Below are 23828 nucleotides of genomic sequence, written 5' to 3'. Positions count from 1 at the left end.
TAAATCCATGGTTCTCAAAAACCAACCAACTCAAGCCTCCTACAAATGATGACAGATTAGAAGTATTTAAATTTTTGTATTGCTCTTGAAAATTTGGCTTGCCAACATCCTGTTTAGAGTCAGAGTTAAACAGCTTTTAAGTAACACTTTCTCTAACTTTGGGCATTAGTTCCTCGTCAGCTATGGAGAATATAAATGTTATCTGGTTGTGGTTCCAATGGTGTTGTTTCATCACGTCAATGCATGCTTGGGCAACATCAGGTCTTTTAGTTTTATAATTTTCCATATCTCTGATTGCTTGTAAATCCATATAAAAATTAAGCTCTGGACTAAGAAGGCAAAGTACAAGGTTATAGATTAATTTAGTAAGATACCTTGCATGATGGTCTTTTAAAATGAAATTCCGAGACAAATCCGCCAAAGAATACAACTGTTAACTGGCAAAGGTACTTATAGTCACCTCTGGGAAATACATTTTCTTATAAAGCTTCACTACAAAACTGTAAAACTTTATCAGCCTAGAAAAAATATTCATTCAATTAATTATGAGAAATTATTTGTTTGTTGATAAAAAATATGCTTTATTAATGTTATACATTTTCTTTCCTAATAATAAGTCTTAACAGTTTAAAATCTATAAAATATTTTTATCTCACCTTATTTTCAATAAACGTTCCACGGTTACTTTTCCATTAAAACTTGTTCATAGTCTTATAATTTATTCCTTTGGCAAACATTTTATCCCAGTTATCGTGTAACATTTTAAATGTATTGTCTGTAGGTCCGTTTGTAACATTCCCTGTTACTTTTTCTATTTCTTTAGCTCGGAGTTCAACAACATAGTGTCTACATGCTAACCAAATTAGTGGTTTGCCTCTCCATCTCTCAATAATTGACACTGCTCTATTAATCCATCTAGTATTACTTGCAGTTGTATCAAAGGATACACTACCAGCAGCTTGAAAAGACTCCATTTAAAACCTTTTTTATTGCTGTAGCCTGGGTTGTTCCAGTCCCATCAGAAATTCCAGTTACTCCAATAAGCTGGGGCTCATTGAGAACTGGTGAGCTTACAATTACTGCCAACCTTTCCACATTTTTGCCATGATTAAGAACATCTGTAATTTTTTTTGTGTCCAGGTGAAGATTCAGAGACAAGTGTTTAGTTTTTGAGATAAAAGATTCCTTTATTTTAATTCCTTATTTCGTTAAGACCATTTTGTTATGCCTTCTTGAAGTTGTTTATGATAGTGAAAACTTATTCAAATCTCCATTAGGCAATGATAGTTGCAATTATAACTAGGTACAATTAGGTATAATAGGTCAGGTAGCTATAATTGAAAGTATCATACATAGACATTTATGATACTTGCAATTATAGCTACCTGAGCTGTTGAAGAAATATTGTATCTTTTTGCAACAATTGATGTTGATTTAATTATATTTTTAGGCAAAGAAACCGTTACAAAATCGTCAGTTTTTTTTTTATATTCTTTAAAGTCTATATCTAACTTATCTGAGTCAACAAATTCAGTATCAGAATGTTTTTAAAGACTTGGTTTAAAAATGTTGTCAGACTATTGTTGATCTATCATTTTATCAAAACCCTAAATTATGCATATGGTAAAACTAGTAATAAACCTGTTTTATTGTAAGATTTTTAGCATTTAAGATTTCCCAAGTGAGTATTTTATGTTATATTTTAAGTTTAATTTATTAAGTCGTTTTGAATAAGTTACGTAAAATACTAGCATAAACAATACTTTTCGCTAAAACAAGGAGGTTCGAAGAAAATGTTAAAAATCTTAATAGACTTGAGGAGGTTGTAAATTCAACTTAAAATGTTTATAATTTTCTCTATGTACTCATCAAAATGCACCAGAAATCAAATGACGACCTTCGAAAATCAAAAAATTTGCGGAAATGGCGGAGGCTAATATATATATATATATATATATATATATATATATATATATATATATATATATATATATATATATATATATATATATATGCACACTACCGACAAAATGTTTGAGGCAGGCTTGGAATTTTTAGAAATAAGTGAATAAACAAACATTTTCAAGTCTAATTTATACTTTAATTAATATGTTTACAAAAACTAAATATTATTACACATTTTTGATTAATAATTTCCAATTTTAACTTGCGTTTTCTAGTTGTACTCGTACCAGTTTTGATTTGTCAAAATAATCAGTTATTCAGTAAATAGCCCACTGTAAAGAACTAGTGTTAATAATACCTTTACTAGAGTGATAATAAACTTTGTGTGTGGTATACTTTTTTGTAGTAAAAAGAAAAATAACGAGCACAGAATTTTGATATTCATAATTTGGCGAAAATTGTCTAAAAATTGTAAAAAAAGTGAAAAAATGGGTAAACGAAAGAAATTAAACATTGCTGAAAGAGAAAGAATTCCAGTTTATCATAAAGAAGGTTATTCACAAGTCGAAATTTCAAAAAAAATCAAAATTTCAAGATGTTGTGTCCAAAGGACATTACAACGACACAAAGAAACTGGTAAGAATGCAACTAGAAAACGCACTGGAAGGTCTAAAAAAACTAATAAATTACAAGATAGAGAAATAAAAAAGATTTGTTTATTAATTACCAATTTGATTATTAAATGTTATTTTTTTATATAAAAAATTTTCTCTCATTCCTTGGTTACATTATAAAAACTCTCAGTTCAAAGTATACTTTATATACTGTAGATATAACTGTGTAAAAGTGAACTGAGAGTTATTATACTTAATTTCTCAATAAACTGGGAGTTACTGGCCAGGGTTTAAATGTCTATTGGTACAAACGTTTAACAAATATACTGGAAGTTACTGGCCAGGATTTAAATGTCTATTGGTATAAACGTTTAACAAATATACTGGGAGTTACTGGCCAGGATTTAAATGTCTATTGGTATAGACGTTTAACAAATAAGAAAAATATGAAGTACAATAATTTTGTAACTTTTTTTATTATTATATTATTAAATAATGTTATCAGTTATACAATTTATTTTTACATTTTATTGTATTATATCCTTTATTAATATTAATCGTGCACAATTAACTTTGTTATAACATTTCTTATTTATTTCCAAGGAACTTATCAAGGTCTTTCTCAACAAAGAGGTTGGCTGCAACCCTCTGCGTTTAGTGAAATACTAGAGACAAAAATTTTGCATTTTGAAACTTTTCAAACACACACCTTACACGATATTCAAAAAAGTAAAACATTAGTGAATCTATTTCCATGTGTCATAAATGCTGATTGTGGAATGTGGTTTAATGGAAGCTTTATTTCCCAAAATAATGAAAATAGTTCGCCTACTTTTTTTCCAAAGCGAAAGAGGAATGGGACTTTATGGATTTATGGCGATTCACTAGGTAGGCGACTTTACGATTACATTAAAATAAAGCCATTATGCCAAAACTTATTTTTAACTTGCAATTATACATACAATTGGGTATATCCTTTAAAAGAAAATTCTCACGGTTTTAAAGAAGATTGGGTGTTTGACGATCAAGATTTTAATGAAACATTGCATTTAAATTTTATTAAAAATGTTATAATGAGCTCTTTTATGAGAAAAAAAGAAAGCGTTTTACTTATCAATTTCGGACTTCATCTTGTAAAATCGTTACCTATGTCCAAGTTAAAAAACTTGTTTAATGAATTTATTATTATGTTAATAGAACTTAATACAGATCCATTGAGATTTCCAATTGTTATATGGAAAACTACAACGCCGCCCTATCAATCTCGTTTACCGAGTAAAAATTTCCAAGTAATGAGATTCCTAACAAAACAGGTAATTAAATTTAAATATTATATTAATTGTTATTGTATATACATAATTATATATAATAAATTCGCTTAAAATACACAAAATCTCAAATTTAATCTTATTAAGAATAAACACCTTGTGTTGTGAATAAACACCTTGTGTTGTGAATAAACACCTTGTGTTGTGAATAAACACCTTGTGTTGTGAATAAACTTTTGGGCAATGAGCTAACGACTAGCTTTACAGCAATCTTCAAGCGATTTTTTTTTCTAATGTCTTTAACATCTTTAAAAGTTCGATTTTTAGTGATTTTTAGTCTATTATAGTTATGAGAATATTTGAACTTAAAACATTGGGATTTTGTTGCAATGTATCGCTAGCTAAACATCGTAGCTTTATAGCTAGCTACAGAATATCTACAAAACTATAGCTGGTTGATAGCTGAAAGCTACATATCAAAATTTTTAAAACAGTGATTTTATTACGATACGGCGCTAGCTACAATACCCAGTGGGTCTTTAGCTTATTAAGCTAGCTGTCCTCGTAGCCAAATCGCTGTCTTTATCTTTACAAATATCGATAGCTTTTCGCTAACTTAAAAAAGCTAGCAATCCTCGTGGCCAAATAGCTGTCTTTATCTTTACAAATATCGACAGCTTTCTGCTAACTTAAAAAAAGCTAACAATCATCGTGGCTAAATCGCTGTCTTTATCGTTACGATTATAGCTAGCTATAATCGTAACGATAATCGTAATCGCTTCCCACTGGGCAAGTTCAAACAAAAATGAAAATGTTCGAAAATAAAAAAACCTGCCACCGCCAACTCAGCGCTTGAGTAGTACTTCAGTACGCAAAAATGTTGGTCAATAACGGACGCTACTATGGATTAGTCTTATTAACTATTTGTGGCTTTTTCTATGCTAAGCCAACAATATCTTCGGATATGAGAACATTGTATAGAAACATATAGCATGAAAATTCAAATAAATAAAAATAATAACCATAATTAAAAATTTGTTGTAACTGTTAATTAGCTGCAATTGATAATTAAATGTAATTGTAGCCGTTAAATTGCCTGTAATTTTTAGTGCCATATAGTGTCAAATGTAAGTTAGCTACAGTTTACTTTTTTATTTAATAAAGCGTTTTTTTTATTGACACATATTATAGAAACAGTAATTAATACTATTAATTATTTATTGACACATATTATAGAAACAATAATTAATTATTATTGATATATATTACTAATACTATTGAAAAAAATAGTTATTTTTAATTTTTTCAAACGATAATTAATAGTTAGGGGAACCTGTTGTACCTTTGACCAATTTTTGCTATAAAAAAACAAATCTAACTATTTTGTAATCAGTCCTAATTGTCTAAAAAAAATTAGAAAAATCAATCCTTACAATCTTGCAAAGACTTGTGTATCGAAGTCGCGATACTCAAGTCTTTGACGATGTCAGTATTACTAATAGTATTACTAATTTTTTTAAATAAAATCAGTTAGTATAACTATTTAGATAAAGTCACATATTTTTTTTAGTTTTTGTCGGTCAAAGGTACAACACCCTAGTCTGGTCAAAGGTACACGAGATGGGTTTCTTTAACAACTATTATCTTAATCCTCATTTACGGTCAGACATAATCATCCAAACTTTTCCATAACAAAAAAATGATGTTGGGTAAAGTTTATAATGTCGTAAATGAATCAAACAACAATTTATCACATTTTTAAAATCAGAATAAGTTTAACACAAATATTAACTTTTAAGAGCCAAAACTTATAATTACTTGTGGATCGATACCATTTATCCCAAGTATGATGTTTTACGGTAAGAAGAGTCGTCATGCACTATCAAAATAATGTTAAGCCGACTGAGTAGAGTGACCAAAGGTACAACGTGGTCAAAGGCACAACAGGTTCCCCTACTTTAAAAACAAGCTTGTTGGTAACAATTTTAAGTCAAAATGGTAGTTTTTTTAACCTAGTTTTAAATGGCTGTTTTTTAACCAAGCTGCAAATAAAAACTAATTTTGTAAGCTTAAACTTCTATTTTGAGATGAAAAAAATCAACAACAATAACAAAAATAAATCAGCAATAAAAAAAAGTTCAAAATCACTTAAAAAAAAAACTGATTTATATATAAAAAATAAAATTTAAAAAATTTTTTAAAAGTAAAAGAAAAAATTTTTTTTTTTAGATATTTGAAATTCGTATTTAAATTTATATAACACAATGCAATTAATTAATAGCGAAATGATTGTGCAAAATAACTCCAAAACCCTTAAAAAAACAGACCGAAAAATCCTAAGGAACGGTAACTATCTTTTCCTAATTTTTTTTCCTCATTTATTAAGCTGCTCCAAGATGACCAAGTGGTTTTATCACAGAACACCGCAGAGGAACAAATATCATAGAGTTCAAATTGCCTTCCTTACTGATATTGCATAAAAAGCATTGAACCTTAAATCATTTGATTTCGAAGCCGTTTCTCTAACCGCTGCTCTATAACTGCTCTATAACTGAGTTTTTCTTAAATTTTTTTATTATTTTTATAATGTATCGATATTTCTTCAATAAAAAAATAAAAAAAAATTTTTTTTAACAGTTCGAATGGAGCAAATCAAAACTTATTACTATTAAATATTTTTATAATTATTAAAAGTTTTATTAAAAATAGTAATAAAAAGTATATTAATACAAAAACAAAAAAAAAAAGATCTGTAAAATTGAATAAACAAAGAAAGTTAACATTTTTCCAGAAAATAAAAAGAACCCGGATGCAGTTTTGAGGATGTGTTAGACTCATCATTCATCATCCAGTTCAGGATCCAGTTTTGAGGATGTGTTAGACTCATCATTCATCATTCGGATCTAGTTTTGAGGATGTGTTAGACTCATCATTCATCATCCAGTTCAGGATCTAGTTTTGAGGATGTGTTAGACTCATCATTCATAATTCGGATCCAGTTTTGAGGATGTGTTAGACTCATCATTCATCATCCAGTTCAGGATCTAGTTTTGAGGATGTGTTAGACTCATCATTCATCATCCAGTTCAGGATCCAGTTTTGAGGATGTGTTAGACTCATCATTCATCATCCGGATCCAGTTTTATCATGTTCTTATCCTATAAATGTCAATAAAAATGAATCAATGATCAAGCTAGTTTAGTTCTTTAATCTAAAAATTCTCATTTGTTTACTATTTAATACAGAGAAGCCAGAGAAGCTATAAGAGCATGTAATGCACAAAGACAAATAGAAAAAGCTACAAAAATAAAGTAAAAATAGTTTAGAGAACAATGTGTTAACATCGTTTTGAGGATGTGTTAGACTCATCATTCGAGACAAATTGGTAAGAACCATTTTTATTTAAACAATTATTAAACAAAGAATAAACTTTCGATATTTTTGCAGTGCTCTTTATTCGATATTTTCAGTTGAAGATTTTAAGGGTATTTGTAAAAGATGCAAAAAAAATCCATATTACTGGTATTTGTAAAAGATGCAAAAAAAAAATCCATGTTTTAAACAGAAAGGTACTGGTACGGGTAAAATTGTAGAGACCTTCTAGGTAAATGGTTGTCATCAAGTTAGAATGTGGGGAATAATTAAGAAAAATAATGAAAACTATTATTTTATAATTGACTGTACAAAAAGTTGCAAATTTATCTTTAATCTTTAAATGAATCTTTCTGAACTGCGAAGAAACTGAAAACTGACTCCATTAAAGAAAGAAATTCATTTTACTCAGAATGCTGTCAAATAGTGGGCTCTGGTATTTTTCACACTTTCATTTGATCAAATTCAAATACGTTAAAAAAAAAATCTGCCAAAAAAAAATAGTGAAAGATCTTGAATACGGCAGAACTTCTATACTATATTAAAAAATGTCAGTTTAAGAGCGATAGAAGCTTTTTTTGAAAAATATATTTTTAATGTATTTACCTATCTACGCTAGTTACTGAAGTGTGTTTTTTAAAGAAACTTTTTTAGTTCTGTTGTACGTGTTGGTATTGATGAAGGATACTGATCTCTAAAGATTGTCATGAACGTGTTTGAACCATCAGCATCAAATTTGAAAATGTGGAACAAGGAACCAGATGTACATAAGGAATAATAAAGTTATGATACTAGACAGAGTTCAGAATGTAGAGAAAATCAAAACAATCTTTTCTTCAACTCAAACAATTAAACTTTACTTTGCTTAATTTAGTTAAAGCCTCTGACCTCAAGGTCATCAATATTACCTCAATACATATTACATCAATATTAACGGATTATCTGTAAATGCCTTATTTGGTTATCTTGATTAAGGATGCAATGTAAACTTTAATTGAGCAATACCTAAACTTTTAATTAAATTACGGACCACGGTAAAAATACTCATGTTGCTATTGTGATGATAAAAGACTTCAAAGGTTTTTCGAATCACGAGAAGATGAATTCAGAAAGTACTAATTTTATGGTTAGCCTCATATACAGATGCAATAATACAAAGATGCCATTAGTCAAAACCTATTAGAAACGAATTCGAGGAAATTATCAAAATAATTCAACCACCTAAATGTCATATTTATGAGCACAATGTAAGTAAATGAACACCACTAGTAAAGTTATTGATCACTTGTAAAAATGAGAAATACGTTTTTGTAAAGAAAACTAATATCAAACATGGTTATAATGGTAGTGGATTTGATGGATCTATTGACAACTTAGTTCTCCGTTCTCCAATTTAAATCTGGAATCAGAATCAGAAGCCTTGAGAGCGTCTATAAAAAGTTTCATCTGGTATATATAGACAAAAGAGCCCGCTTTCTATGCAATACATTGGGTTCCGCTTTTTATGCACTGCCTTCAATGTTTGAAAGCAGTGCATAAAAAACGCGGCGATAAAAAGGTTTGTTTTATCTGAGAAAAAAGAATATTTTTATATTCAAGATATGCCAAAAATTAAAAAGAAAGATTTAAAAAAAAATCGATAGAAAAACTTTTGAAAAATTTCAAAACAACGAAAGCAATCAGTCAATAAGTAGCTGAATAACAGACGTAACTTAATAATGCTGATGGTAAAAGTAATGATCAAGATGATGAAAATGAGTCTGCAATGGAAATGCAAGAACAGGTAAATGTTATAAAATATATTACAAAATTATTCAAAATATAAAACTGCCATAGGTAGCTAACTGAAAATAAAATAGAATTCTCAGGTTTTCAAATTTTATTTAGGGGAAAGGCGCCTATGATGGCATAGCGGTCATATTTCCATTAAAATTGATTTTGGTAAAAAAATGATTAGACCTACATGACTATACTGACATTAGTTTTAGTGAAAAAACGTCCCTTGTGCACAAATATTGTTTTTATAATCAACAAAAATCGATTTTGGGATGTGCTGTTCTAGTTTTATTTCCTTCATATATTTAAGATTGTGATTTTACTATTAACTGTGCAGAAATGAAATTTTCATGCATTTTATATTCAAGTTTTGTGCATTTAGTGGAATAGTTACTTTAATTTTATCTTTTAAACAAAGCAGACACAGCTTTTTTTAATGAAAATGATGACTTTTACCCATGATGGCATACTGACGAGTTGGGGATGTTGAAATATTGACGAGTTAGGAAAACCTTTTTTTTTTTATAAGAAAAACTTATTTTTAAGTAAAGTTAAAAGAAAGCGATGCTCCAACATTTTTTTTGGTAAAAAAAAAATACGTAAAACGCAATATATCCTATGCGCATGCGCAAAATTTTACAATGCTGGTGTGTAGCATGAAATGGTAAATTAGGATGGTTTCGAGTAATTTCTGACTTTTCTGAGGGAAGACTCTAAGGTTAAATGAAATCATTAAGTTACCCTCGATCCTAACTAGCCCCATCCTCCCCTATGCCATCATAGGAGCAGTGGTTGTCTATGATGGCATACTTGTGCTATTTTTTACAATAAGAATAACTTATAAAAAAAATAAAACCGATAAAAACTCCCAAGGTAATTATTGTTCTAGATGTAACAAAGAATGTATCCATATCAAAACTTTTATTATTGGTCTTCAGGATACTGAATAATGAAGCTTCAAAGTTAAGTATGCCATCATAGGCGCCTTTCCCCTAATACTTATTTTTCTATTATTAGTGAATTATTTCTTTCATTAGTGCATTTGTTTACTCAGATGTATTTTATTATCGATGCTGCTTTTAAAAGAGACGGTTAGATAGATACGTTGTATAATAACATTTGGTACCTGGGTATAGTCACCAAGGTAAATTTTAGTATTTGGTTTATTCTGAAAAGAGTGGAAGTTATTCTTTACCAACCTACCACTTAATAACACTCTTCTTGAAGAAGTTTATACGTGGTAAGTTGGTGCAAACTTAAAAAATAGTTATTATCATATTACTATTTATATAAATCATTAAATTTTTTATTACTATTTATTTTGGCAATAATTTTAGACCAAAAATTATTATTACTTAAAACTGGTAGTTTATTATTACTTAAAATTGTATTGTGTATAATAAGCAAAAACAATAGCCTAATTTTTTTCTGGGTATAAAAACCCTGTGAAATTTTCAAAAATTAACATATAATTGATATAACAATACATGTACAGATTGTGGCATAAGTATGAATAAGTAATATAATAATGCAACTTTTTGCTAGGTAATTGTGGCCAATTTGCTGTCTTTATTCACATTAGTTGTTGGTAGCCAGTTGCTATTTTGTTTAGCAGGCAATTTACGTTGCTATAGCATTATCTTATTTGTTTCAAATATCGCTAGCTAATTGCTTGCTTGAATACCATGGAATATATAACTTTTTAGCTTGGGTTCAAACAAGAAGTTTTGTTCAAATGTAGTTATGCAGTTTATTAACTTGTTTATTAAACAGCATAAGAACGTGTAAATAGATAATATGTCTTTGGAAATACATAGCAGTGTGTTCAAGCAACTGACTAAGGGAAAACTGTGAGGAAGATAAAAATTTATATCAAATTCTACCTATTCTAAAAAACATCTTTTTTAATTTTATTTCTAAAAACGATTTTAATAAGTTTATCTTGAAAAGATTTAAAAAGCAAATTTACAGAATATATTAAAAAAATGGGATCAAATCAAATGGTTTAGAGTTTTAACTAGTTTTTTTTTATAGTTCAATTTTACAACTTAAAAAAATTTTTTTTTTTTAAGTTGTAAAGAATTTTGAGCAATATTTAAGTATATACAGTATTAATATATATAAATATATTCTTTAGCTATTCAAGAAATTTTATTTAGTTGAAAAAAAATCATTTTACTCTTACATTTATGGAAAATGAAATGCAAAATATGTAAGTATGGAGTTCATTATGAAAATAGAAATATGCAAGTCGATAGTTAGTAGAAAGAATACTTAATCAAAAAAACCAACCAATGAGAACAACTAAAAAACAACTTGAAACAACTTGAACTTCCTTTCAAATCCTCTTCCGCGGTGCTCTGTGATAAGACCGTTCTTGGGGTACCTAAAATAAAACTTAAAAGAAAAAAAAAATTACGATAGGTTCAGTGAATTACCGTTTATCGTAAGGGATATTCAACGATATTATCAATAAGGGATATTCAACGATATTATCGAAAAGGGATATTCAACGATATTACAATAAGGGATATTCAACGGTTTATTAATAAACGATATTCTTCGAATCGTCTTCCTGTAAATCATAAGTATAACATAGTTTATTTAATAAATACATTTATGTTAGAAAAGATTTTGTAAATGGATTTTTGAAGAGACATCCAAACCTTTCACTAAAAAAGCCATAAGAGTTGTTTTTAAATCTTGTTTATTGGTTAAACCGCATTCTGTGATCTTGTAATATAGAAATTGTTATGACAACTTCAACCAAACCTCAACAAGCTTTTGAATATGATGAATCAGGCAACCAGACTATAGATAAAATTGTTAAATTTGTGGCAAAAAAAGAAGTTGTGTTTCTTTTGTAGTAAGAGGTAAAAGGAGTGAACTTTTGTAGTAAGAGGTAAAAAGAGTGTAACAACAACACTTAAGCTCTAAATATGACTCGACAATTTATTTCCCAATGATGATTTTTAAGAAAAACAAATGAAACTAGAGCTCATAGATCATACTCCGACTGGAACAATAGGATAGTGTTCTTTTGAATCGGTTGGATTAGAACTAATCTTCAGTTTCACTGATCTTCAGTAGAGGCACACAAGTGCCTCTGCTAAAGATTTATTCAATATTAGATGATCACAAAATTCATACAATAGACATTTATTGGAAATTTCTGGAAGAAAAAAATAAAAATAAAATAGTAATTATAAATTTCATGCGTTCAATAAGTTGCAACAGATCGAAGTTTTTTTAAATGCTGTAAACTTTTTATATTAAAAAAATGTGGTTTATTGCGTGCAACCTAGACGAAGAGTAATAAGTGGCCAACTTTGGGATTTTCCAAAGTAAATTATGTGGCTGACTCGGTAGAAGTTGTTTGCTATGGCTTTTGTATCCTAATAATTTAATCTTTGTGCTAGGATATAAATCCATCCATACATACATACATACATACATACATACATACATACATACATACATACATACATACATACATACATACATACATACATACATACATACATACATACATACATACATACATACATACATACATACATACATACATACATACATACATACATACATACATACATACATACATACATACATACATACAGGCAACTTGAGAGGAAGATTTTCCTCTTGTGTTTTTTTATGAAATAGTGTATGCTTTGTTTTCTCAGCATAAAGCAAAAATTAATAGTCTTAAACCAGTTGTTTACTTTATTTAGTTCTATATTCATGTCCGCATATAATTTTTTGATATCATTGTTAGTGAGAAATAGATTCGTGTCATCTGCAAACATGACTGAATTCAGTTTTAAGAATGCATTACAGAAGTCATTTACATATATAAGAAAAAGGAATGGACCAAAGAATCGATCCTTGTGGAACACCAAATAAAACATTTAATACTCCAGATTGGACATTATGTACATATTATTTTAAGTTGGTAAGCCTTTTAATGCAATAATAGGCTTTATTAATTATTACGTAATGTCTTAATTTATCTAAGAGAATGCAATGATCCACAGATGAAATGCTTTTGATAAATCAAGAAATACTCCTAAAGTAAACTTATTATTTTCAAAACCATTTGTTATTTGATTTACTATTTCAATAATTGCATGCTCAGTTAAAAGATTTTTCGTTCGAAGAGTTTTGAAAATACAAAAAGTATTGATATAGGTCTGTAGTTTGTAACGTCAGAACTATCATTACATTTGTATAATGAGTTACTTTTGCTAATTTAAGTACATCCGGAAAAATCCCAGAATTTAACGGAGCTTTAGTATATGTATCAGAGGTCAATTAAGACTTTGTTTGTTTGCAACTCAATTCCACAAAAATAAACAAACAAACAATAAATTCTCAAATTTTTTTTCTTATGTGTAAAAATGTAATGAGTTTGTGTGTACAAAACTTAAAATTTACTAAAGTTGTTTTGGCTACCCCTGATAGCATAAGTTTGTTGCGCCTGATAGCACATGTTCTCTACCCTTGGTAGCAAATGTTTGCTGCACATGTTCGCTACCCCTGGTAGCACATGTGCTTGTAAAATCAAATTTTAGTTATTCTTTACAATTATAAAAATTGTAAAGAGTGAGTGAGGCTCTTAAATATGAGTACAATTAATTTTCTGTGTAAAATTTAAATTTTTTTTGTTTGTATTCAAACTGTTTAATCGACATTTTAGCATGTTTATGAAAAAAGTTTAATTTAAAGTTGTCAAAACTTTAACTAAAAATTAGGTGATATACATTTTTTTACACTGTAAACCAGCATAAAAGTTGATATTTAAGAACTTATTATCTTGTAAATACCTTAAAGTGGATGACTACAACTTTAGCCATTCTCAATCTTTAATACAAATAGTCAACTTTCCAACTCGCTTTCCAGACAATCCAAATCATTTACCTTCTCGACTTGTTTCTAATCCTAGTCAGTACTCAGTTTCTCCACCTTTGATCATGGTTTGAACTCTTTAAAACAATTATTTTATTCTTCTTCATCATCAGAATCCCCCTGTTATTGTAGTTCTTATAACTACCTTAAAGCTGACTGGGACTCTTCTCGTGATTTACTTTGTGATAGCGGAAATCTTTTGTCTTTTGTCTTAAAACAATTATTTTATTCTTCTTCATCATCAGAATCCCCCTGTTATTGTAATTCTTATAACTACCTTAAAGCTGACTGGGACTCTTCTCGTGATTTTCTTTGTGATAGCGGAAATCTTTTGTCTTTCTGCTGACAAATGTGCTTCTTATGTAAATATTTGGATTCAGCCTGGTATGGAGTCTTTCATTCCCTCTCAACAATTCCAAGTCAAGCCTTACTCTTCTCCATGATTAACTTCAAATTGTGCTGCTGCAATTTCCAATCGTCACCATATCTAATAAAACAATTCTCCAGAAAACAGACTTCTGTTTATTACTGCTAGAAACCATTATAAAAATGTTTCACTTAACGTCAAAGCAAGCTATTCTGAAGTCACAAAATCTTAATTTTATCTCAAAAACTAGGCTCCAGAGACTTCTGGTGAATCTTTAACAGTGTCTATAATAAGGACAAACCTGTTATTTATGATAAATCTGTTATTCATCATCTCTTGCATGGTTCAGGTTTCGTTATCTCACCTAAAAATAAAACTGAATTGTTTGCTAAGAACTTTTCATCAATTTCAGCTCTTGATTCTACAAATCACATCCTACCAGATATAGTCGACAAACAGGTTGATCCATTGCTTAACATTCGTATCACTCCAGATTCTGATTCTAAAGTGATTTTCTGCTTCGGCTCTTATACAGCTTGCGATCCGGACAACCTGTTATAGTTTTGCAGAGGTGTTCTCCGAATCTGTCGTCTATACTTTCAAAACTATTTAGCTAATGCTTATCAGAGTCTAATTTTCCAGCCTGCTGGAAAGCAGCGCTTGTGATGCCTATTTAAAAAAATCTAGGAGAGCAATTCGACTCGCCTAACTGCCGTCATTATCTTCTTTCAATCACAAGCAAAGTTTTTTGAGTCTTTAGTTAACAAACACTTAATCTCTCATCTTGAATCTAATAACTTTCTATCTAATCATCAATATGGATTTCGATTTTCTCGCTCTACTGCTGATTTGTTAACAGTAATAACTGATAGGTTTTATTTTACATTAGATAGATGTGGCGAGGTTAAGGCTATTTCTCTCAATATTTCTAAAGCCTTTAATAAAGTTTGACATGCTGATCTTTTCTATATATTCTCTTCTTATGGTGTATCAGGTACCATCTTTAAGACAATTGAATACGTTCTTTCCAATCGTAGTATAAAAGTTGTCTTTGATGAACAACACTCTTCTTCATATCATGTAACTTCAGGGGTTCCTCAAGGTTTCATACTCGGCCTCATAACTTTTTTAATTTTTATGACAATCTCCCAGAAATTCTTACATCCAAGGTGGCTTTGCCCGCTGACAATACTACCATATATTCTTGCTTGATAAGAAGCAAACACTCTCTGATAGTTTGGAGTGGGCATTTGAGCTTGAAAAGAATCTCACTTCGTCAAATTGGGTTTGAGATATATAAAATTATAAAAAACACCGTTTTCTGTTGTTTATAATGGAGTAAATTTAAAAATAAAAGTTTAAAAAATCAAATAATTTATACCGTTTAATCAAAAAAAATTTTTTCTATTAAAACACTTAACTAATTTTTATTTGTATTTTATTAATATATGGTCTTACAAATTTAAATTTAAAATTTTTTATACTTAGTTTATTCAAACTCATTCTCTATTTAATTTTCTTAACACAATTAGAATACGTGAAAATAAAGAATAGTTTAAAAAAAAAACACTAAAAAAAATTAAATGAAATTTGGGTAATTAAAAAACATGTCGCAAAGGATAGCAGCTATGCAAAACATTGCAGCTACGCAAAGCATAGCAGAGAGGCAAAGAATTGCAGTTACGCAAAACACTGCAGCCACGCAAAACATTGCGGCTACGCAAAACATTGCAGCTACGTAAAATATTGCTGCTACGTAAAGCATTGCAGCTACGCAAAGCATTGCAGTTACGCAAAGCAGTGCAGCTACGCAAACTTTGCAGGGTTTAATTCTAAAATCTTTTGTACAGGTAAAAACAATAGAAATTATTTAAATGTATTTCTTTTCATTTCTACATTTAAATGCATTTAAATGTAGAAATGAAAAGAAAAAATTATTCTCTTTAAAATTTATTTTAACGCAATGTTATTTATATTTTAAATTATGTTTTAAAAATAAAATTAAAGCCGGCGCAAAGGAGTGTAACCCTAACCCCCCCCCATCAATGAACTTTTCGTTCATTTAGTCAGCAACTTTGACCTTTTTTTTTAGTCGGCAAAAATTGTAATGGCCCTGTTGTGAATAAAATAATCCCTGAATATGGGAATATTTTATTCGCAACAAAAAAACGTGGTTAAAAAAAAATACTACTCAGTTTCTGAATCTTTTCATTATCTAGGACAAAATGAAAACACTTTTTCACTTTTTTTAATAACATTTGAGCTTTGCATAAAAACTTTAGAATTTGAAATTTGAAAATTTTAAACTTTTATTAGATAAATTTTTTTATCCAATAAAATTAGTTTTAAATTTAAATTAAAAATTTAAAATTATCTGTTTGACGGAAACTTGGTGTAAAATGCGGTGAATTTAAAGCTTTGAATTTGAATTAACTGATTACACATTAGTTCACCAACCACGTGAATTTAAAGCAGGTGGGGGCGTAAGTATTTTTACCACATTTTTATAAAATAATATTATACGTAACAATCTTATTGTGAATGAAACAGATTGTGAGTCATTGTGTATTGAGTAAATAAAAAATAAAACTTAGTTGTGAATAATGTTAATAAACTTGGAATTTTAAAACATTAAAAAAAATTCTTCAACAAAATCACTAATTCAAGGAAAACATATTTCAGGGGTGGATCCAGGGTGATGCCACTAAATTTTAGTGTATCCTCTTTTAAATATTTATGATATACTTTTATGTGTTTTAAAAACCTTAAATATTTATGATGTACTTTTACGTGTTAAATTTAGGCCGAGAATTTATTTAGTGAAGTTCACTATTTAAATCTTAAATATTTAATATACTCACCTTTAAAAGAATGTTTTTGTATTTACAAAAAATTCTTATGTTTTATAACAACTAATGCAATTGTTCTCGTAATCGTTAAATGATTGGCTAAAAGCATTTTTCAATCAAATATTTTATGATAAACCATCCGAAAAGTTTTCTATAATATAAATAGACGATTGGTTAAAACATTATTACAATTTTTGGTACCTATAAAAATTAGTAAATAGCAGAAAACAGTTGCTTCTTACTACTCCAATAGGCCGGGTGAATAAAAATAAGCAATTGCTTTAACTTAGTAATTATTCAGCTTTACATGAATAAAAACTTTGAAAAAATTTTATAAGCTTTTAATCACGTAAAGCTGACCAATTACTGAGTAAAAGCGGTTGCTAGTTTTTATTCACCCGGCCTAATATATAAGAAAATATTAGGTTACCAAGACAACACTTGTAATCATTATTTAATAGTCAAGCAAAAAAAAAAAAAAAAAATCGGTGTTGCGCAGTAGCGTGTCCCAAAAATTTTATCAATTTCAATATGCAGAATACTGCATTTAGCATCATTTCGTCTATAAATACCAACAACATCAAAAAATTAAGTCTTTAGCGAAAGGTTGTTTAGGTGAATTTATTTTTATTTTATTTATGTGTAATTTGACTTAAAAATGATTTTATTCATATTATTCCGATTACAGTTGTTACTTAAGAGCCATTTTCTGAGAAAACCAGGCAATGCTCAAAAGTGATATCTTTCAATCATTCTCAATTTTACATATTGCGTTGTTTGTAATATTAAAAAGAAGTCTGTAAATTTTTTTTTTTTAAATATTTCTAGTTCCTGAGTTATGGTCGGTCAAACTTTTGCCCTTTTAATACTTGGAAAGTCACTTTTGGGGTTTTACGATTTTTAAACTAAGATTAAAAGCAATGAGACCACTGCACCCTAAGTTTCTTTTCATATTATGGAAGTATAGGTAGAACTTTCAAAAAAAAAATCAAAAAACCTGAGGACAACCCTTCCTTTGTCTAAAAATCATAATCTGAAATCACACCTTTTTGAATTTGAGGCCTACTTTAAGTGCATTTATCTCGGAGCATAAAAAGTGCCCGCAACTCATCTTATTCTTTTTTAAAAGAGTATCTCATTGTTATTTGAATGGTCTAAAGAAACTGAGAGGATATAGTTTACAAAAAAGCTTATGAGTCATCAAAGTGTCAAAAAATGTTTTAATTAGCGTTCAAATATCAGACATTTTGGGAAATGGGAAAGGTCCCAAGATTGAATTTATAAATTTTCTATTACTCCTTATTACAATTTTTTTAATGCAAAAAAAAAACTTAGGGGGTAATATTACATTGTTGAAATAACTTTACGTCAAAATGATGCTAAATCTGTTTTGTTTGTTTTTTTCATTTATACGATTGTGGACTTGAAAAAAGTTTTTTTCCAGTTTGTTTTTTTCATTTATACGATTGTAGACTTGAAAAAAATTTTTTTCCAGTAAACATTTTTAACTTGATGTTTATTGAACATTTACTTCTGAATTATTCATAACCGAGAATGAGCATTTTATGCTAAAAGCAATTAAAAAAAAAAACACTTAGTTGCAAAAAGTATGTCAGAGCAAGAGGTTGTTGTTGAAAATGTTTGCAAAGTTAATGATGTCAAGTGTGGGCCATATCCTCGTTTCAATGAAAAAAGGTTATTCAAGATACAAGATCTGACTTTGGAAAAGTCTCTTATAAAAAACGGAGGGTGCATATCACTTTCTGATAACGACTATATATGTCCTTACCATAGATTTAACTTTGGTAAGAATTTGTTTACAACCGTATTTCAACAACAACAAAATTTAATTACTAAACCTTTAAAATAAATATTTCAAATTTTGATTTTTGTTAAAATTCAAGGTATTGGCTGGGTTCCTCCAAAAAGATGCTGTCATCCAATGCATGAACTAAGTTTTGGTAAAATCACCAGCTGTAAGAAGTGTTTCAATAAATATGTCAACAAATGTTTCAAAACATTACAACAAAAATGTTCCTGTAGGTTCCGTATTTTGTCACAATCACCTTAAGTCAGAGCGCATTCTTATTCAAACTAAAACAAGTACTAACACTAACGAAGAGTTAGTTGAGGACACAACTGATTTTGATTTTGAGCCCAAAGAAATTTTACAAGGTGCTATATCTACTGGTAACAAACTATCAGAAGCACTCCACATCAGCCCTTTTCAGTTTCAGATAAAGAATAAAATGATAGCTGAAAATTTGAAAGAGCCAAGGTACAGCTTGCAAAGAGATTCGCTGAAGCTGTTACCCCAGATCAGAGTGAAGACTTTATCTCAATTGTTTTAAATAGATCTTTGAAAACTTCAGACAATGATGCAGTACCTGATGATCTAAAAAAATTTGTTAAAATTTATGAAGAAAGTGACTCTATGGGTAAACATTTTGCTCTGTGTTTAATTGAACATGAAAAATTTACTAAGAAGTTACTTATGAAAGTTTTTGGGTGCTCCAAATACAAGATAGACCAGGCACGAAAAATAAAGAATGCTAACTTAGGTATAACTATTCCTGTCGAAAAAGAAATTACGCGAAATCGACTAGACCAGAAAAAAGCTGAACATTTTCTCGATTTCATATTTAACAGCAACCTTCTTCAAGATGTTGCATATGGAGTCACAAAAATTAAATTTGACTCAAATGACGTATATAAAATATCTCGTGCAGTTTTGACAGCTAAAATGAGTCATACAATTGCATTTTATAATGAAGTTTGCAGAAGTGAGAACTACTCTCCATTATCGGAAAGCAGTTTGTGACGAATACTTCATGTTGTTAAACCATCTCAACGAAAATATTTAGCGGGACTGGATGATATAACTGCTGCAGCTATGAATGGTTTCTCTATGTTGCAATATTTATTTTTGAAGTACCAGAATAGAGAGTTGTGTAATTTATTTGAACGCAGCAAATGATATTACAAAACTAAGTTTAACTGCAGTGCGACCTACCCTAAATCTCCCACTGCCCAATATTTGCTTTGAGTAATTTAATCAACAAAAAAATATGAAGGAAAAGTTTCGCAAAGATAGATCACTAAATTTGTTTCACTTTTGCTCTGAGTAAATTTGTAGTGGATCATTCCATACATCACAAGAACTAGAAGAACACATGATGTCGGGAAGACACATTATCAGCACTTCATTTCAGAAATGGATAACGTGAGACAGAGTTTCATAATGAAGATGCAAGTTCAGTAAAACTTACATAGTTATAAACCAAACTCACAACAGGAGGTATTTGAAGAAGAATGTTCTGACATTAGCAAATATGTTAAAGGTTGGGCTTTACCTACACGCAGTACCTTCCGGTATAGTATGAGACAAAAAGATATATTATATAAACTCTTTATGGAAGGTGAAGTATCTGGAAAAAAGTTTAGCCCGGAGCAGGTGCACCTTTTGATAAGAAAAGGGGTTCAAGTTTCAGAATTCGTAAAACTCAGCAAATAAGATCACTATTTTCACGTTGGAGTAGGCTGAAAAAAGACAAAAGATTAAATGAACCAATAGATGTTGGTAGTACTAATGCGGATAACGAAGAAGAAGAAGAGACAGCAGATCAAGGTAATAATTTTTATGTCTACTCTCATTAATATATATTTTAATATTATTTTGTAATTATAAATATTTGTACAAGTGTTTGTATAAATATTTATATTTTTCTTTTTGTAAATCAAGAAGAACTAGCAAATGAAGAATTTGAAAAGGAATTTATAAGCATTGCCATTGATTTATCTGGTGCATGGCATGAAAACGATTGGATTGTTGTTATTTATATGGGCAATTGGTATACTGGGATTATAAATGAGGTACTTCTTTTTTATTCAATTTTTAAAAAAAATGTTTTTTATTTAAGTAAAAACATTTTTTTTAAGCATTATTTGATCGTATTGAATGTGTCACTAAGTTTAAACGAAGTTTTACTTTTGTCAAATGAGAATCAGATTTTTCAAACTATTTTTCAAATTAGAAAAATCATTACTCATATTAGGTTCTCAGTGATGGTTTTACATGGTGAGCTGTATGAAGTATGCTTCTGCAATCAAGAAACTTTTTAAATGGCCAGCTTTTCCTGATGTTATAAAGTACAAAGACAGTGAAATCATTTGTGGAATTCTTCTACCTTTAGCTTATGGATGATCAATTTGAAAAACCCCAAAAGGCATTTCAAGCAACAAATTATTAAAATCAAAGATATAGGATATGTAAAACTGATTTATGACGCAAACAATGACAAAATAAGATAAGGACATCATATAATATATTTATTAATTCTGCTGCTACATTCGGGTTTTTTTTTTAATATATAAAAAATTTAACTTTTTGTGGTGGAGTTATTTTAGCAATGAAATATTACCCCCTAAGTTTTTTTTTCGCATTAAAAAAATTGTAATATGGAGTAATATAAAATCTGTATCTTCAATCTTAGGACCTTTCTCATTTCCCATAATGGCTGATATTTGAACGCTAATTAAAACATTTTTTGACACTTTGATGACTCATAAGTTTTTTTGTAAACAATATCCTCTCAGTTTCTTTAGACCATTCAAATAACAATGAGATTTTTAAAAAAGAATAAGATGAGTTGCGGGCACTTTTTATGCTCCGAGATAAATGCATTTAAAGTAGGCCCCAAATTCAAAAATGTGTGATTTCAGATTATGATTTTTAGACAAAGGAAGGGTTGTCCTCAGGTTTTTTGATTTTTTTTTTGAAAGTTCTACCTATACTTCCATAATATGAAAAGAAACTTAGGGTGCAGTGGTCTCATTGCTTTTAATCTTAGTTTAAAAATCGTAAAACCCCAAAAGTGACTTTCCAAGTATTAAAAAAGCAAAAGTTTGACCGACCATAACTTAGGAACTAGAAATATTTAACAAAAAAAAATTTACAGGCTTCTTTTTCACCCTATTAGCATTACTGTATATAAAATTGAGCACGATTAAAGGATATCACTTTTGAGCCGACAGTACTTTTGCCTGATTTTATCAGAAAATGGCTCTTAAACAAAAAAAAATATTGGTGCGTGTTGAACAAACAAAAATGCTTGTCGTAAAATCTTTATATGAACTTTTTTACAAGATAAATTATCAATTTTAAGGTGAAATTTGTTCTTAATGCAACAAAATGAACAGCAAATAATTTCAAGAGTACAGGCGCATGCGCGGATACAGCAGTTTTTATCGTTTGAGGTTAACTTCCAGATATAGAACAAACTCCAAACATATATGTTTACACTTATGTCAAATAAGGATGCTTTGCAAAAAATTGCATTGATTGGAGCCTGGGAACAAAAAAGCCCTAAAATTTTAGCTAAAACTGCTTCAAACGTAAGAGCAACAAATTGATACATTATTTTTTTTACTATTCTCAACTATTTAGTTGAGAATATATATTCATCGATAAGATTTAAAATTGACACAAAAATCTTTTAACGTTTGAAAACTATGAACAATAAAAAGTTTGACCCCCCCCCCCTCTAAATTTAAGGGGCTTACTCATTTTTCTCAAACATGAAAAAAAATACCTTTTTCAAACATCAAAAAATAATATTGTTATATAACATAAACCAATATTATTAATACAAATAATATTTAACTAAATAATTTTAAGATCTTTCTTTGTAGTGTTCGTTGAAATCTTTTGCTGGTTCCTCTGAACTACATAAATTACAAATACATAAATTTATAAAAAGTACTACTTACACATTAACAACCATTATTATTTATAACAACTAAAAATCGCATTTATATTTCGTGTTATTGAAGAAAATACCTGGAGAATATCCTGAAGCCCGTCTTCATTGTGAGTTCTCTCAATGAAATTTTGAATTAACTTAATGTCGCGTTCTGCACGGTCATTTACAACTGCAAGTGTTCTTACACACATTGAAAAATAAGTAAAAGACTGGGAAACTTCCTCATTTTCACATGGTTTGATGCCTTTTTCTTTACATAGCAGAATTGCCTTTTTGGAGATCTCCAATAGCAAGAAGAAAAGGTAGGACTGCTCGTTGACAAAGTCTTCTAATTTTGATGTAGAAATATATTTAAACTTAGTTTCAGGCCTCTTTTTAATTAGATCTTTTAACTCCGGGATATCATAAGAAAGCAGTTTGTTTAACATGTTGGCCTTAACTTCAGTTTTCAGATTCTTATCAGCAAGAGCAAAAATGACTTGTTGCGGAGACAAAATGTAGTTCGTTGCAGCTTTTAGATGGTTTATTGTATTTTTTCTAACTGTCTTGGAATCAGCAGGGTGGTACATTTGAGTCATCTGAATAACCAGTAAGTATATGCAGTTAGCTGTAAATTTTGCTTTATGATGAGCTCGAGGCTGTTTAAATGAAAAGTTCGATAACTCAGCTCCTAGAAAAAAAGCCAGAAGCTCACAAAGATACTTGTAATCACCTCTCTGGAAAGTATTCTTATGAAGACCTGTGATACAAAACTCTTTAGTATCCAAGGCAAATTTGAACAGTAATGAGCTGGGCCTGAAAGAATCTTGAGACCAGTCAAACTTTACAATTATCTAAGTTTGTTTACATCTTCGTAAATCTGCGGCCATAGTTTTTGGAAAATTACATAAAGTTTTTTGCTGGGACTACTTGTTGGACCAAAAATTTCTTTTATCATATGAGCCACGTACCTTTCATAAATGTGATGTCTGCAAATTAACCAGAGAACCAGTCTTTTAAGGGCAAAG

At 29.3% G+C, this 23828-nt stretch overlaps 1 protein-coding gene across 4 annotated transcripts in view; it reads left to right on the top strand.

Moving 5' to 3' along the window:
- Positions 1-23828, top strand: part of LOC100205549 (uncharacterized) — a 61697-nt gene that overhangs the window by 12604 nt on the left and 25265 nt on the right. For all 4 annotated transcript variants that reach the window (XM_065788553.1, XM_065788552.1, XM_065788555.1 and 1 more), the window contains one exon: positions 3123-3832. In XM_065788553.1, coding sequence (XP_065644625.1) covers positions 3123-3832 — 710 coding nt within the window. The remainder of the gene's footprint in view (positions 1-3122; positions 3833-23828) is intronic.

The sequence above is a fragment of the Hydra vulgaris genome, chromosome 01 (genome assembly GCF_038396675.1).
Source record: "Hydra vulgaris chromosome 01, alternate assembly HydraT2T_AEP".
Lineage (NCBI taxonomy): Eukaryota > Metazoa > Cnidaria > Hydrozoa > Anthoathecata > Hydridae > Hydra > Hydra vulgaris.
The sequence above is the reverse complement of the archived record's forward strand: the minus strand, read 5'-3'. Positions and strand labels throughout refer to the sequence as shown.